This window comes from Cardiocondyla obscurior, linkage group LG09 (genome assembly GCF_019399895.1).
Source record: "Cardiocondyla obscurior isolate alpha-2009 linkage group LG09, Cobs3.1, whole genome shotgun sequence".
Taxonomy (NCBI): domain Eukaryota; kingdom Metazoa; phylum Arthropoda; class Insecta; order Hymenoptera; family Formicidae; genus Cardiocondyla; species Cardiocondyla obscurior.
In genome coordinates this window covers 1268650-1284572 of record NC_091872.1, presented here as the reverse complement: position 1 = coordinate 1284572, position 15923 = coordinate 1268650, and the positions used below count along the sequence as shown (strand labels likewise).

The 15923-nt window shown below is 39.6% G+C and overlaps 2 protein-coding genes across 2 annotated transcripts; both read left to right on the top strand.

The window, feature by feature from the left end:
• The first annotated feature begins 3265 nt into the window (after positions 1–3265).
• LOC139105621 (uncharacterized) lies at positions 3266–7428 on the top strand. Its single transcript, XM_070661811.1, has 10 exons — positions 3266–3559; positions 3610–3844; positions 4121–4360; positions 4738–5061; positions 5219–5389; positions 5488–5543; positions 5620–6162; positions 6232–6400; positions 6482–6760; positions 6872–7428. Exons 1-10 carry the CDS (start codon positions 3266–3268, stop codon positions 7426–7428), a joined length of 2868 nt encoding a protein of 955 aa, XP_070517912.1.
• Positions 7429–9131: 1703 nt separating this feature from the next.
• Positions 9132–10268, top strand: LOC139105620 (uncharacterized). The gene has a single exon (XM_070661808.1). The coding sequence runs from the start codon at positions 9132–9134 to the stop codon at positions 10266–10268; it is 1137 nt and encodes a 378-aa protein (XP_070517909.1).
• The last annotated feature ends 5655 nt before the right edge of the window (positions 10269–15923 follow it).

Genomic DNA, 15923 nt, shown 5'->3' with positions numbered 1-15923 from the left:
AAAAAGAAGAAAAGATTTAAAATAACAAAGCTAAAGCAGTAAAATAAAAAAGTATTTGGGAATAAAAGAAAAATATCGAAGGGGGGTACATCTTTGTGTAAAGTTACGCTTCTTTTAACGCGTGAGAGAGGGAAAGGGAGAAAAAAGTTGAGAGAAAGAAACAATACTCCACGAGTAAAAAGTCCGCCAATAAAAACAGCGTTAAAATTTACCTGGCTTTTTCGACTCGAGTAATTTCTAGCTCTTACGCAGTATAAAAGTCTGGTGGTCCCGTGTAAAAGTAACAGAAAAAACCAAGAAGCGAATAGTGACGAGATGGATCTTTATAGAAGAGTGGAGATAACTTATCCGTTCGAATTTGTAAGTATAACGTTATATAGCCTAATGTATATAGTGTTTAAATTATTTAGAAATTTATAATTGTTTACACATTCCGTTTTGCTTCCTAGGAAATTCGCTATGGGGACGAAATATACATAGTCCAGTTAGACAGCAGGGTGCGACTAAATCTTCCTCGTCTTAGTCAAGTGAATATACAGGGTGTCTCACCCCATGTGTCGAATCCGTTAGGAATAGATAGAACTCGGGTAGACAAATAAGAAAGTCCCACACCATTTTGCAAAATTCTCAATGGTTATTGAGAAAAAAATTAATTTGTCTAGCGCAAGAGCGATAAGGAAGCCACGCGTGAGTGAGCGCGACAGGCGACGGCGCCATTCCTAGCCATTCGCCTGTCACGCTCACTCGCCCGCAGCTTCCTTGTTGCTCTTGCGCTAGACAAATTAATTTTTTCTCAATAACCATTGAGAATTTTGCAAATGTTTCTTATTTGTCTACCCGAGTTCTATCTATTCCTAACGGATTCGACACATGGGGTGAGACACCCTGTATAAACACACGAGTAGCTATAGGATAAAATATTATTTGTTTTTCGTTACTTTTGTTAATAATAATATTTTCTTTTTAGCGATTCGAAAGAAGGCGGATGTGAGGCGCATCGAGGAGGGCGAACAGGCTCCAGCCTTCCGACGGAGGGGAAAGCGCTCCTCTGCAATCGTCGTCGTTGGTGTCGTCGTCGTCGTCGTCCACGCCGTCGTCCTCATCCTCGGCGGTGGCAGTGACGTTCGAGAGCCCTGAATGAGGGCCTGCATTGCTCGAAGCGGCCGAGGAATTGACGGAAATTTTACTTGCGGAAGATAACGAGGAGTGAAAGCCGCAAGAAATTTTTAATTTAAAATAAAATTTTATGTACATATATATTAATAAGATTTTTGTAAAATAAATAAAAATTTAAAACGTTGAAATATAATTTACTAAAAAATTATTTTTATTGCGTGAAAAAATCCTTATTTCCTCTCAACACACGTGGAAATAAAAACATCGATTAAAGTCAAATTTAAATATAGAAATTCGATATTACGTGTAAAAATAATTAGAAAATTGAAATAAATTTTTTGTTTATTAAAATACTTTGTATTTGAAAATTGGATTCGGCCTGTCGTAGAGCATAAGGTTATAGTCACGTAATCACGTGCCGTCTCGGCGCGGTGCACGCCAGCTTCTTAGCCGGCGGCACTGTGAATCTCTATGCTTTCTAGCGTTTGTAAAATTAGCTTACTCACGTCGCATCGCAGCGTGAATAAGCTCAACGACACGTGCGATGCTCTCGATTGGCTAGCGTGTACGGTAGTGCGCTGGTGCGAGCGTGACACCGCTTCCGCCGCCGCCGCCGCCGCCGTCGGTAACACGCTAGGCCCACCGCTAGGCGACGTGCTTGCTGTAGCGCGGAAAGGGGAGAGCGGGAAATTAAAACGTTATTTTTCTTTTTGAAGCCGCAACCGGCATAGGTCCTAATCATTTCACGAAATGGACGTGCGCTGGAAACACCTCTGGACGTCGATCATATGCGGACCCACCGGTTGCGGAAAAACGGTTTTTGTAAAGACCTTTTTTTCGTGGTTTGTCGCGAATGTCCGACGTGCGCTTCGAAAGAGTTTTGTTCTATTACGCGGAGTGGCAAGACGCCTATCGTCAATTGCAATACGACGTAGAGAACGAAAAAGAAGGGGGTCAAAAGGAAGAAAAAAGCGGGGAAAAACGTTGAACAAAGCGATTGAATTTCGCGAAAGTTTGCCGCGACCGGAGAATTATTCAAACGATCCACTCACTCCAAAATTAGTGATAATCGATGATCTTATGAGAGAATCGTCGTCGAGCAATGTGATCGTGGATCTCTTTATGAAAAGCAGTCATCACAAAAATCTCAGTGTAATTCTTATTTCGCAAAATCTTTTTCACCAAGGACGTGGTCAACGCGATATATCTCTCAACGCGAATTACATCGTTGTTTTTAAAAATCTTCGAGATCGCGCACAAATCCGCTATCTGGCACGTCAAGTCTACCCTGACGATCCAAAATTTCTAGAGGAAGCCTACTACGACGCCACCTCTAAGCCCCACGGCTATTTACTACTCGATTTGAAACAATCGACTCCGGACGATTTTGCACCTGCATCCTCCCCAACGATACGACTTATTACGTCTACGTGCCGCGTAAATTACTTACTAGCGGGTCCTACGTATAAAAACCAAATACTCACGCTCGTCGCGTCAGTCACGGAAAGCAACTTCTCGCGATGAGAAGAACAAAAGATAAGGCAATAACGGATAGAGCGACGAAAATTGCCAGACGCTCGATCGGAGAGAAAAATTTGTGTTTTCTCAAGGCATTGTGTCATCTGAATAAGAACCAACAAGCGGCATTTCTGCGAAACACCGACGCCGATTTTATTCGTTGTATTCGAGAGTGTGTTTTTAATATGTTAAAATATATGCGCTTCAAACATTAATTATAAATTTAACTTTAAATAAGACCGAATCAATCTACAAATAAATAATTCCTAGTAGACCGGAAACACTACGTGACTTTGTGACAGCTAGATAAGAAAGGGAATAAACCTCTTAAGACAAAGGACCGGGAAGCCCCTTTACTGATTCAAAGATAAAACTAATATCGGGACTTACTCACTTGAAAAAGAGTCGTCGTCGGGTACAGACGTGTCACATATTAAAACCTCCTTAAATACCGTTCTATATTCTTTTATGTTTTTCTATTAAGTGTGTGTAAAATATAAACCAAATATAAACCAGTGTTTTGTGAATAAAAGAGTTTTTATTATAAAAAATTATCCACGCACCCAAATAATTTTTCATGGTAGCAGAGCGTGGTTAATAAATCAAAAGGTGTTTACCACAGTAAAAGTGAATGCAACTTGGTTTCGAAGTTGACTGGAACGATATTAAAAAAATAACCAAAGGAACTATTACCAAAATAGTTAAAATTAAAAAGAACATTCAACAAAAATCAAACACTGAGTTCAGAATAAAAGAAGAACAAGAAGACGAAGAAATAACTGAAGAAATTAAAATTCAACAGTTCAATGGACAAGATTACAATTTATGGAAGAAGCGGATACTACTCTATTTAAAATTGAAAAAATGTGATGAGGTGGCAATCAGACCATGCTATTGTCTGATAATTCAACAACATGGGCCGAAAGTAATCTTAAAGCCATGAATTACATTTATTGCGGCATATCCAATGAACAGCTCGAATTTGTGAGCAATGAAGAAACGGCTTATAATATTCTTAAAAAATTTGATGAAATGTATTCCAGAGAATCCACTGCGATACAAATATGTGTGCGAAATAAACTAGAAAAAATAAAGCTAATGGATTATGATGACTCAAGTGCATATTTTACAGACTTTGAAAAATTAATAAATGAGTTAAAATCATCAGGTGCCACAGTGACGGAAAAAGAAAAACTGAATTACATGCTACGTACGTTACCCGAGTCATTAAGTTATGTCGTAGATTTAATTGACGCTGTAAGGGAGCAAGACCAGACATGTGAATTTGTCAAAAACAAAATCAAGATGTGGGAAATACGTGATAAAACTGAATAAGGAAAGAATGTGACAAAATCAAGTGCCTTTAAAGGAGAAAGAAAGAATATAGAAAAAAGAACATGTTACAAGTGTGGTAAACCCGGACATTTAAAAGCAAACTGTCGTGCAACTGGATCAAAAGGAAACTATAAAACTCAAAATTCAACAGAACAAGTGTATCCACAAGAAGGGGGCAGCTTTAACTATAGAGGAAATAATTTCAACACCCAAGGATATGTCCCGAGAGGAAGAGGAGGATATTCTAATCCACGTCAAATAAACAACCCCAGAGGAAGAAGAATCATGCAAGCCATCAGAAGATACAATCAAAATAGAAACTATAATAGAGACAGTAATTGCAAAACCAACACCAGCGAATCAAGCGTCTTCGAAACCGAAATAAACGAAGGTAAGAAAAATATAGAAACTATGAATACGGAGGTAAATTTTGCAACAAAAAAGAAATTAATTGGGTGATAGATAGCGGCTGTACCGATCACATTATAAATAATGATGCATTTTTTGATAAATTTGTAACTTTGCAAAAACCGGTAGACGTTAAAATAGGCGACGGAAGATGTATTCAGGCAACAAAAATAGGAAATATTAAAACGATCTTTATAAATCATGAATCAAAAGTACCAATATTAATTACTAATGTATATTATGTAAAAGAAATGGATAAAAATTTATTAAGTGTAACAAAGATAACAAATAATTTTACAGTAATAGCAGCTGGAAATACAACAAAAATTTATAATAAAAAAAATTAATTAATTGCCGTAGCATATAAAGACAATGGATTGTATAAATTAAAAAGTTTTTTAATACATAATGAATCAAACATAACATCAAGAGTAAATAATGCTATCACTCAAAAAGAAAGACTACACAGAATACTAGAACATGTCAATTTTAAATATTTGGAGGACATGTGTAAAAATAAATATGTAAATGGAATACCGGAAAAATTAGAATCTGATCAATTTAAATGCGCTACTTGTATTAAAAATAAAATGCATACTCTTCCTTTTGAAAATCAACGAACTAAAGCCAAAAATTTATTAAAAATTATACATTCTGATTTAAATGGTCCTCACCAGACAATAGGTACAAATGGAGAAAGATATTTTCTCACTTTTATCGATGACTTTAGTAAAGCAGCAAGAATATATACAATAAAATCTAAATCGCAAGTATATGATTGTTTTGTTGATTACGTAAATAATATTGAAAATTTAACTGGTAAAAAAATTAAAAAATTAAGATGTGATAATGGTAGCGAATATATTAATAAAGACATATAATTTTGCTAGAAATAAAGGATTCATAATAGAACCGTGTCCACCATATGTTCATCAATTAAATGGTACAGCTGAACGTTATAATAGAACCATAATGGATATGGCAAGATGTTTGTTAACCGAATCAAATTTAAGTAAAAAATTTTGGCCAGAAATAGAACTGCATCATATTTGAAAAATAGAATCTTAACAAATACAGAAATTAAAAAGACACCCTATGAAATTTTAACAGGAATAAAACCAGACATTAAAAATTTACGTTTATATGAAAGTAAAGTCTTTGTAAGGGTACCGGAAGAAAAGCGTAGCTCAAAATGGGACCGTAAAGCTGATCTTGGTCTATTATTAGGATATGAAAATGTAGGATACAGTTTTAATAAATAATAAAATAACAATCGCTAGACACGTAGATATTATAGAGGATGAAGAAAATTTAATTGGATATAGTAATGATGAGAATAACGTTGCTTGCGAAGAAGAAAATAATAATACTAATTTTGGTAATGACACAATAATAATTAGTTCCGATGAAGAAATGGATTTAAATCAAAGCTTTAGAAGACAGAATGAAGTTAGGAAATCATCAAGAAATAGGAAAAGACCTGATAGATATGGTGACAATATTGCGACAGATTTTGTATATGTAAATTATGTAAGTGCCGACAGTCCTCTTAATTATGATGATGCAATAAACTCAAGGGAAGCAGACGGCTGGAAACAAGCCATGAATAAAGAAATAGAGTGTTTAAAGAAAAATAAAACATGGGAATTAGTTCCGTCACCAGCAAATAAAAAAATTTTAAGTGTAAAATGGATATATACAAAGAAACCAAATAATTTAAAAAAGGCTAGGCTAGCGGTTCGAGGATTTGAACAGGAAGAAAATTTAGAAGACATATATTCACCGGTAGCAAAGATATAAACACTAAAACTTCTATTAAGCTATTGTTGTCAAAATAAATTATCTATATTTCAGATGGATGTTGAAACAGCTTTCTTAAATGGTAATATCAAATCCGAAGTATATATTAAGCAGCCACAAGGTTATGAAGACGGAACAGAAAATGTATGCAAATTAAATAAGGCTTTGTATGGGTTAAAAGAAAGCCCAAGATTATGGTATGAGTGTTTGAATAATTACTTAAGTAAATTAGGATTTGAAAAAAGCAACAATGATTATTGTCTTTATATATTAAATTGTAATAATGATAAGATATACTTAATAGCATTTGTGGATGATTTACTAATTTGCGGAAAAAACTTAATTAAAATAAATCAAATCAAAGAAGAATTATCTAAAAAATTCATGTTAAAAGATCTTGGAAAAATAAAAATGTACTTAGGAATAAATATTATATATGATTTAAATAACAATAAAATGACTTTAGATCAATCTGATTATATAGAATCACTTGCAAAAAGATATAATATAGAAAACTCAAAAACATTCCAAACTCCAATGGAACAAAATTTAAAGTTAGAACCAGCACAATCAGTAAATACAAGTATTAAATTTAGAAATATAATTGGAGCATTACTGTATATAAGTACCGGAACAAGAGCTGATGTAAGCTATAGCGTTAATTATCTTAGTCGTTTTCAAAATTCATATACAGATACACACTTTAAATATGCTTTGAGAATTTTAAAATATTTATATCAAACAAAAAATCTGAAACTAACGTTTGAAAAGGGTATAACATATGAAACTCTTGAATGCTTTGTTGATGCTGATTGGGCTGGAGACATAGTAGATAGAAAATCCACAACAGGATATGTGATTAAGTTTTATGGCAATACTATATATTGGAAATCTAGAAAACAGGGAAGTGTAACGAAATCATCCACAGCCGCCGAATATGTTGCGTTATCAGAAATTGTAAGCGAAATAAAAATTATAATAAACTTATTAAGAGATTTAGGAGAAATTATAGATAAACCAGTAAAAATATACGAAGATAACACAGGAGCAATTGCATTAGCAAAATATGGAAATTTAACTAAAAATTCTAAATATATAAAAGTACATTCACATTACATTCATGAAAATTATAGTCAAGAAATAATTGATATTATTAAAATAAATACTGATGATAACTTGGCAGATATATTCACTAAATCTCTTGGTAGTACTAAATTTAAGAAATTCAGAAATTTGTTAAAAATTATATAATCATTTTTTTTAAAGTATAAATTTAAGGAGGAGTGTTAAAATATATGCGCTTCAAACATGTTAAAATATATGCGCTTCAAACATTAATTATAAATTTAACTTTAAATAAGACCGAATCAATCTACAAATAAATAATTCCTAGTAGACCGGAAACACTACGTGACTTTGTGACAGCTAGATAAAAAAGGGAATAAACCTCTTAAGACAAAGGACCGGGAAGCCCCTTTACTGATTCACAGATAAAACTAATATCGGGACTTACTTACTTGAAAAAGAGTCGTCGTCGGGTACAGACGTGTCACATATTAAAACCTCCTTAAATACCGTTCTATATTCTTTTATGTTTTTCTATTAAGTGTGTGTAAAATATAAACCAAATATAAACCAGTGTTTTGTGAATAAAAGAGTTTTTATTATAAAAAATTATCCACGCACCCAAATAATTTTTTATAATACATTTAACGGTAACGTCCCGCTCAGAGCGAGTGAAAAGAAACGCTTGAGCGGTTACAAAACGCTGCTGCGTCGCATCGCCGAAAAATCGGAATGCTGGAAGACTAAAAGAAAATTGCTGGTGCTGAAAGGTGGATTCATATCCATACATTATCGGTCCTATATTATCGTTTCTGCTGTCGCGAATAATCGACGGAGGAAGTTAATTGGAAACTCCTATACACCTTCCGCTGAGTTATGGAAAGAGCGCGAAAAATGGTCTTGATCTCAACGGACAATCTCCAGAGAATGCAGCAGCAATTACATCACCACCCGACGACATTGTCCTCGACGGCGACGACAAACACTGTCAATTCCGCATCGACTCAAAACTTTGAAAATTCTAAAAACTCTAATACCGTACGTACACCTGGCACGACGCTGTCTCGACTCGACGAGGAGATGAGTCAAATTCTTAATTTTCACTATCCTTGCCTTGCAGGGGAACGTTGGAAGCTGTACCGAGAGATGCTTCAACGTTATCTTCATTTCATCCGTGTAGCACGAAAACGTAAACACGACACACAGGCGCGAGACGAGTATACACGACACGAGGAGCAGGACGAAGACGAGGCAGGATATGAGGATGAGGAGGAGACAGCGTCAGCGGCGAAGAAAGACCTCGCGGAAGAAGAAAATAATCCCGATTTTCTTAGTGCAACTGCCTCCATTCGCGGAAGCCTCGAGGGCCTCGACACCGAAGTGGAGACACTGAGAGCGGTCGAATCTCAGTTCAAATCAGGTCGTTCAAGCGGCAGTGGCGGTCGTAGTGTTACGACGAGAAACGGTTGCGCGAAGATCGTTGGTTTACATTTAAAAAATGTCGAAAAAATACTGCTAAGTGTACCGAAAACCTATCGCCCCAATGCACGCAGCTTGATAATGCATCTGAGTAAAACGAAACGAATCGGGTGGGATACGGAAGGAGTGGTGACTATAGACGGACGCGTCATTCCCGATTCGAATATCTCTGATCTGATAAACGATGCGACACGTGAGAGAAAAACTGTAAAAGCCAAGGATAGAGTTCAGTTTGCGCAATTTCTTACAGTTTCGAACATTCCCTCCTCAGTGGTGGGAAATAAAGAATTGTTATCTCTAGGCTCTACTAAAAGCCCGCCGAATTTTGATCTTTTGGTTAGTTCAACACCTCATCCAACGGCGGCTGCTCCGAAGCAGAAGCGCTTGCTCAATTGGATTTTGCTGGATTAATGGAGCTTGAAAAATTGTACTACAATCCGGGCCACTACGCTGGCTATTCGGCAGTAGATAATCTGTCTCGCGCAGCTAAACCGTTGAATTTTTCACGCGGTGCAGTGGCGAGATGGCTCGAATCGCAGGACTCGTACACCCTACATCGCCCTATTCGACGAAAATTTCCGCGTCTGCATTACAACGTAACAAACATCGACGATTTATGGGAGGCTGACTTAATCGAACTCAGAAATCTCAAAAGTTACAATGACGGGTATTCGTATCTGCTGGTGGTTATCGACGTACTTAGTAAGTACGCGTGGGTCGAACCAATGCGCAACAAGATGAGCGAGAGTGTCGTGGAGGCTTTTCAAAGGGTGTTAACAAAAAGTGCGGAGCGCGTACCCGTGTTTCTACAAACCGACAAGGGTAAAGAATTTATCGCACAAAAAATGCAAAAATTTCTAAAAGAAAACGGCATTTGCTTTCGCGTAGCTCGTAATCCAGATATCAAAGCCGCCATTGTCGAACGCTTCAACAGAACACTGAAAGAGCGCATGTCGCGCTACTTCACACATAAAAATACACGTCGCTACGTCGACGTTTTGCAAGATATCGTAAGAGCCTACAATCTCACTCGGCATTCATCCACTAAAATGCAACCAGCGATCGTCACACGTGAAAATGCTCGTATCGCACGCAAAAACATATCGCGCCGATGGAAACGAAACGAGAGGGAGGGACGTGGGGCCCGAAAAAGAGCTAAATATCACGTCGGCGATCTCGTTCGGATTAGTCATGCGAAAGCAGCCTTCGAAAAAGGATACGAATCGCGGTGGAGCGAGGAGATTTTTCGAATTCGTCGAGTTCTCGACTGGCGAAAACCACTTGTGTACGAATTGAGTGATTTAGAAGACGAAGTCATCGACGGTATCTTTTACGAACAAGAGCTCACACGAGTCGAAAAAAACCTGCAGAACGAAGAGTTTATTGTCGATCGGGTGCTAAAGAGCAAGGGTCTCGGTAATAATAAACAGTTACTTGTTAGCTGGCGAGGATACTCCGCCAAATTCAATAGTTGGATCAATGCGTCGGATTTAACCGCTCTTCATCATGAGGGAGAACCAATTTCACGTAGTTTTTCCGAGCAATAGCAGCATGTGACATTACCCGAATAATAAAACTTCAAGCTTCACCACGGAATTACCGCAAACTATAAACCTGCACGGTGAATGGGAAGTAGCGCTTACAGAGATACAATTTTCCTCTACTTTTGTACATTTGAAAAAAGGGGACAATATACTCCACTTCATTGATTTCGTGCCCACTAAGTTCCTACACAGGAGCGAGGCGCTCCGTAAAACAAAAGAATATGAAATACCTAGTGGCATGTACAAAGATATCCACGAACTCTGCGACGAGCTGAACAAAGCGTCTAAAGAGGTTTGAAACAACCTGCTTGCGCGGCGGGCCTCAAATGTCGGGTCAGCGAGCCCGGGACGCTCGTCGGGATGCAGGATTCGAGTGCATAGGAGTAGATGTATACTGAGCGGTTCTGGATCACCTCGTGTTAGTGTATCCGTGTGACCTAGGGCGAGGGGTAATGACGTCACGCGGGGAGGGGGGTGTTAATCGTTCCCTCTCGCTCGCACTCGTTCGCGCCGCCCATCATCTCCTCTCGCTCGCACTCGTTGAACGCATGGAGCGGTTCTGGATCACTACGTGTTAGAGTATCCATGTGACCTAGGGCGAGGGGTGATGATGTCACGCGGGGAGAGGGGATGTTAACGGTTCTGGGTCCGTGAGACCTAGGGCAAGGGGTAATGACGTCATGCGGGGAGGGGGTGGGTATTTATAAATCACCCCTGTGTCGGCGATTCTAGGAACGAATTGTTTAGAAAATAATAACAACATCGAAACACTGAAATGCAATATTATTTTTAAAAATGATAAGCGTGTCGTCGCGCAGCGGCATGTTTACGCGGCATCGCGACTTTCAAAGGAGTCGCGATTTTTTCAAAGGAGTCGCGATTTTTTAAAAAGGGTCGTGTGGCGTCGCGGCGGCAACGGGCGGCGACGGCGGCGGCAAGAGGCGGATCGCAAGGTATCGCGCCCAGCGTCCCCTCGATAACGATGCGACTCGATCGGAGGAAATTTCGTTACTGAACACGCGCGAGCGTATTCATCAATCTTTTAATTTAATCCCCCTCTTTTCCAAATTGTATTACTTTTTTAAATGCTTCGAGACAAAATCTCCTCTCGCTCGCACCCGTTGAACGCACAAGTGTCGCGCGCCCAGCGTTTTCTCTCGCTCGCACTCGTTGAACGCAAAGTATGGCGCGCTCATCGTTCCCTCTCGCTCGCACCCGTTGAACGCACAAGTGTCGCGCGCCCAGCGTTCCCTTTCGCTCGCACCCGTTGAAAGCAAAGTATCATGCGCCCCATCGTTCCCTCTCGCTCGCACTCGTTCGCGCCGCCCATCATCTCCTCTCGCTCGCACTCGTTGAACGCATGGAGCGGTTCTGGATCACTACGTGTTAGAGTATCCATGTGACCTAGGGTGAGGGTGTGATGTCACGCGGGGAGGGGGTGTTAACGGTTCTGGGTCCGTGAGACCTAGGGCAAGGGTAATGACGTCATGCGGGAGGGGGTGGGTATTTATAAATCGCCCCTGTGTCGGCGATTCTAGGAACGAATTGTTTAGAAAATAATAACAACATCGAAACTCTGAAATGCAATATTATTTTTAAAAAATGATAAGCGTGTCGTCGCGCAGCGGCATGTTTACGCGGCATCGCGACTTTCAAAGGAGTCGCGATTTTTTCAAAGGAGTCGCGATTTTTAAAAAGGGTCGTGTGGCGTCGCGGCGGCAACGGGCGGCGACGGCGGCGGCAAGCGGCGGATCGCAAGGTATCGCGCCCAGCGTCCCCTCTCGCTCGCACTCGTTCGCGCCGCCCATCGTCTCCTCTCGCTCGCACCCGTTGAACGCACAAGTGTCGCGCGCCCAGCGTCCTCTCTCGCTCGCACCCGTTGAACGCAAAGTATGGCGCGCTCATCGTTCCCTCTCGCTCGCACTCGTTAAGCGCCGCCTATCGTTTATCAACGATTCTTTTATGCGCTTATACGATTCGAATGCGGGTGACGCTGTACACACCCCCGGGTAATCGCTCCTCCTTATCTTATTTCTTTCTCTCTCAGATACATACGTTACATACGAACAAGGCGGATTCACGAGGTGGACTTACGCCTCACAATTATAAGAAGATGAAGGATGGAATAGAAATAATTAAAAATGTTACATAAAGACTACAAAGTATATATTTTTCTAAATATGCGATACAATATATTTCATTATACTGTTTTCTTACACATTTATTATAATCGCAAGCATTTCACAATCTATAATTTGTTGTTCGTCGAAGGAATCGCTGCTGCGTACAGCGCTCACCGCTTCGGTACGACTTCTTGATGCGGAAGCGATTTTACAAAATTGCTCGTATTTGTCGTCGATCTTCGGTAGGGCTTTGGTGAGTACGTTGAATTTCAAAGCGACGCAATCATCAAAATCCAACATTCGCGTGAACGTAGCCTCGGTCATAGCCATACGTGCGTCGAGAGATTCAAGTCGCACAAGTTTCATTTCATTCATATAACATATTCGCACTGTGAGCGAACCTATGTTCAAACAGTCGTATGGTTGCTTCGGTCGATCGCGAAGCATATTCTGAATTGTCCATCGATGCTCGCAGAGTTCCTTCCAGGTGTCAAGCAACATCGACAATTCATCTCCTCGATTATCGCCTACGATGATCTCCACAAAACTACGCGGACCAACGTTCACGCCGATCTCGAGATATTTGTATCCCGTGCGGGTCAGCGGGTATCGCCTGCATAGTAAGCGCGTCACGTATCGTTTCGGTGGATCGCTGGAAATTAAATAAGAACAATCGTGAATATTAATATATTAATTTTAAAGTAAATAATTTTTATAATAAAAAAATACTTACTCGTGAGATGAGGAGGGTTCATTACCGCAATCAATTCGACGCACTTTGTAGCAATTTCTCTCGGTGTAATACATTGTCGTATTCGTAATCGTAGACGTAATCGTAGACGTTGTCGTAATCGTTGCTGCTGTTGCGGCCAAAGCGAAAAATGTACTGATCGCACGATCAGAGGGTACCTCGAGTCGAGGACGGTTGTAAAAATCCCCTCTTTCATTATTTAAAATTTTGCATAGAGTGGGGTAATATAAAACGCAGTTAGACAAATTATCGGAGAGGGTAATTAAGAGAAAGTGATTGGTAGAAGGTAATTGAGAGAGGGTAATTAGGAGAGGGGTAAAATAATCCAAAGGCGCAGAAGTATAAGTATGAAAAAAAAGTTTATTCAAAATTATACATTATCATCATTTTGACGGTTACGCCACCAATTGTACAATTTAAATACATTTTGCACGGCGCAATTTTTGGAATGTCTCCTACAGCGGAAAGTATTCGAATCGTTTAAATCGCTAAGTGATTCAACATGTTCGAAATCATCTTCAATATTTCTGACGATCAGATTGTCCGTGTAGAATTTGTGACCATCGTCATAGTCGCCGTAGTAATCCTCTTCAAGCATATCTCGCAGCCAATCGCGTTTCTCGAGTCCTTTGACGTATACGATGGCGTGATCGTAGCAATCTTCCTCGTTTTGTAGGGCCCTGATGATCTGGCGTTTAGCCTGATTGTACGGAACGTCCCCGTCTTCCCACGCTATACCGTGATGATTTCGTACCAACCAGGTAACGAGGCGTCTGTCGTCTCGCGATACAACACCCCATGGCATAGGCTTTGCAAAGACGTAATGCGCAAGAACGGTACCACCTCGCAGCACCGCCGCTTCCTTCACGATGAAACGTCGTCCGATGGGATATCCTTGGAGATCGACGAACGTTGGCGTGGACATGATGATAATGATGATGATGATGATAACGATGCGACTCGATCGGAGGAAATTTCGTTACTGAAAACGCGCGAGCGTATTCATCAATCTTTTAATTTAATCTAAATTAAAAAATTTTAAAAAGTATGAAATTATAAATTTTTATGTATTAAAATGGTTTTAAAAATATTTAAGAATATATAAGAATATATAAGAATATATACTTACAATTTTTGGTGACAAACGATGACGATCAATTACTGATGAGTGGTTGCAAGGAACTGACTGCTCGACGGTTGAAGGATTCATCTTGAGCCAAATTGTTTTCATGTTTATAGAGATAAAAATTATCATTCTCGTTCTCACTCACTTTGCCCTCGTAAACATATGTGCACTCGCTTCAACCCTCATTTATAAAATAGACTATGCAGAGATCAAAGGCTGTGCGGCTAAACGCAAAGACTCTGCAAAACAGAGGGTAGTTGCTATTCGATGGGTGTACATTTATTTTGTCGGAAAGAAATAAGTCAACGTTTTTAATTCCGAGAAGTAAAAGTTTTTTAAAATAATTTTAGACGAGGGTAACCGAATTTTTTATCTGAAAGAGATAAGCTAACGGTTTTTACTAACGGTTTTTAATATTAGCAAATGACTCAATATAATTTGAGAGAGGGTAAGAAATGAAATCACATGATTAATTGGTAGTAGGGGTAGGATATAATGCATTCGTTATACCTCTTTTGTCACAATGCGTGAATCTCATTAGTGATTGAGCGATCGACGACTATGTATGAAATGAACAACGAAGAAATCGAAGTTGATGAAGAAATAGAAGTTGATGACGAAATCGAAGTTGATGAAGAAATCGAGATTCATCCCTTGTCGGAGGATAGTGCTTGCAACACCGACGACGATGAAATGGTTGAAAATACTACGCGGAAAACGATCAATTTGCAGAATTTAAGCGCGATTACTCCGCGTACGAAATTTTGCGCTATATATTTTTATTACGGTGACGAGCGAGGATACAACGTGTGCGCTTCTTGTTTGATATCGATGCAATACGATTTATATGACCCCATCTTCAAGATTCGCAAACACGTTGTAGGATCCTATGACAGTCTCTACGGTACGTGGTGCTCGAATTGCAAAGCTGCAACGTTTGTTATAATCTCGTGTGATATGTGCCCGGTGTGCACAACTGCGTGAACGAGCAATGTACTTCGATTATACATTCGCGTTAATTGCTAATGTAGTTTCTTTTTGTTGTATTTATTGCTAATGTTGTCTTGCTTATGTCGTTGTTTTTTGTTGTATTTATCGCTAATGTTGTTGTTTTGTTGTATTTATTGTTAATGTCGTATTTATCGTTAATATCGTTGTCTTTGTCGTACTTATTGCTACTGTTGTTGTCTTTCAACTTTTGAGTGCGCGAGACGTATGATAAACATAAAAATGGATCGAAGTTTCCTTGAAGAAGAAGAGCGCCAACTCCTGCTGCAAACTAACACCGTGACTACCTTGGTAGAATTTTTCACTTGGGCTGAAAGATGTGACGAGCTAGTAAATCAGCTCGAGGAACGTAGCCGCGCTAAGCGAGCGCGCGTATCCGTCGGGTGCGCGCAATCCACGGTGGCGAGTATCGCGCGACTCCTGGGTGCCAAGAAACATTTATACGAACGTTACGTGCACCAGGGTGGTGAGTACGCGAGCACTAGTGCTGCCGACGGTGATGGTGACAAAACGACTAATGAACTCGATTGGCGTGAGATCGAGACCGCGTTCAAAAGTCGTATCGCAACGGGTGTGGTGATAAACACAAACTATATCGAGCCGCTGCGATTCCTGGAGGATGCCGGTAACGTGGTATACGAGCGCATACG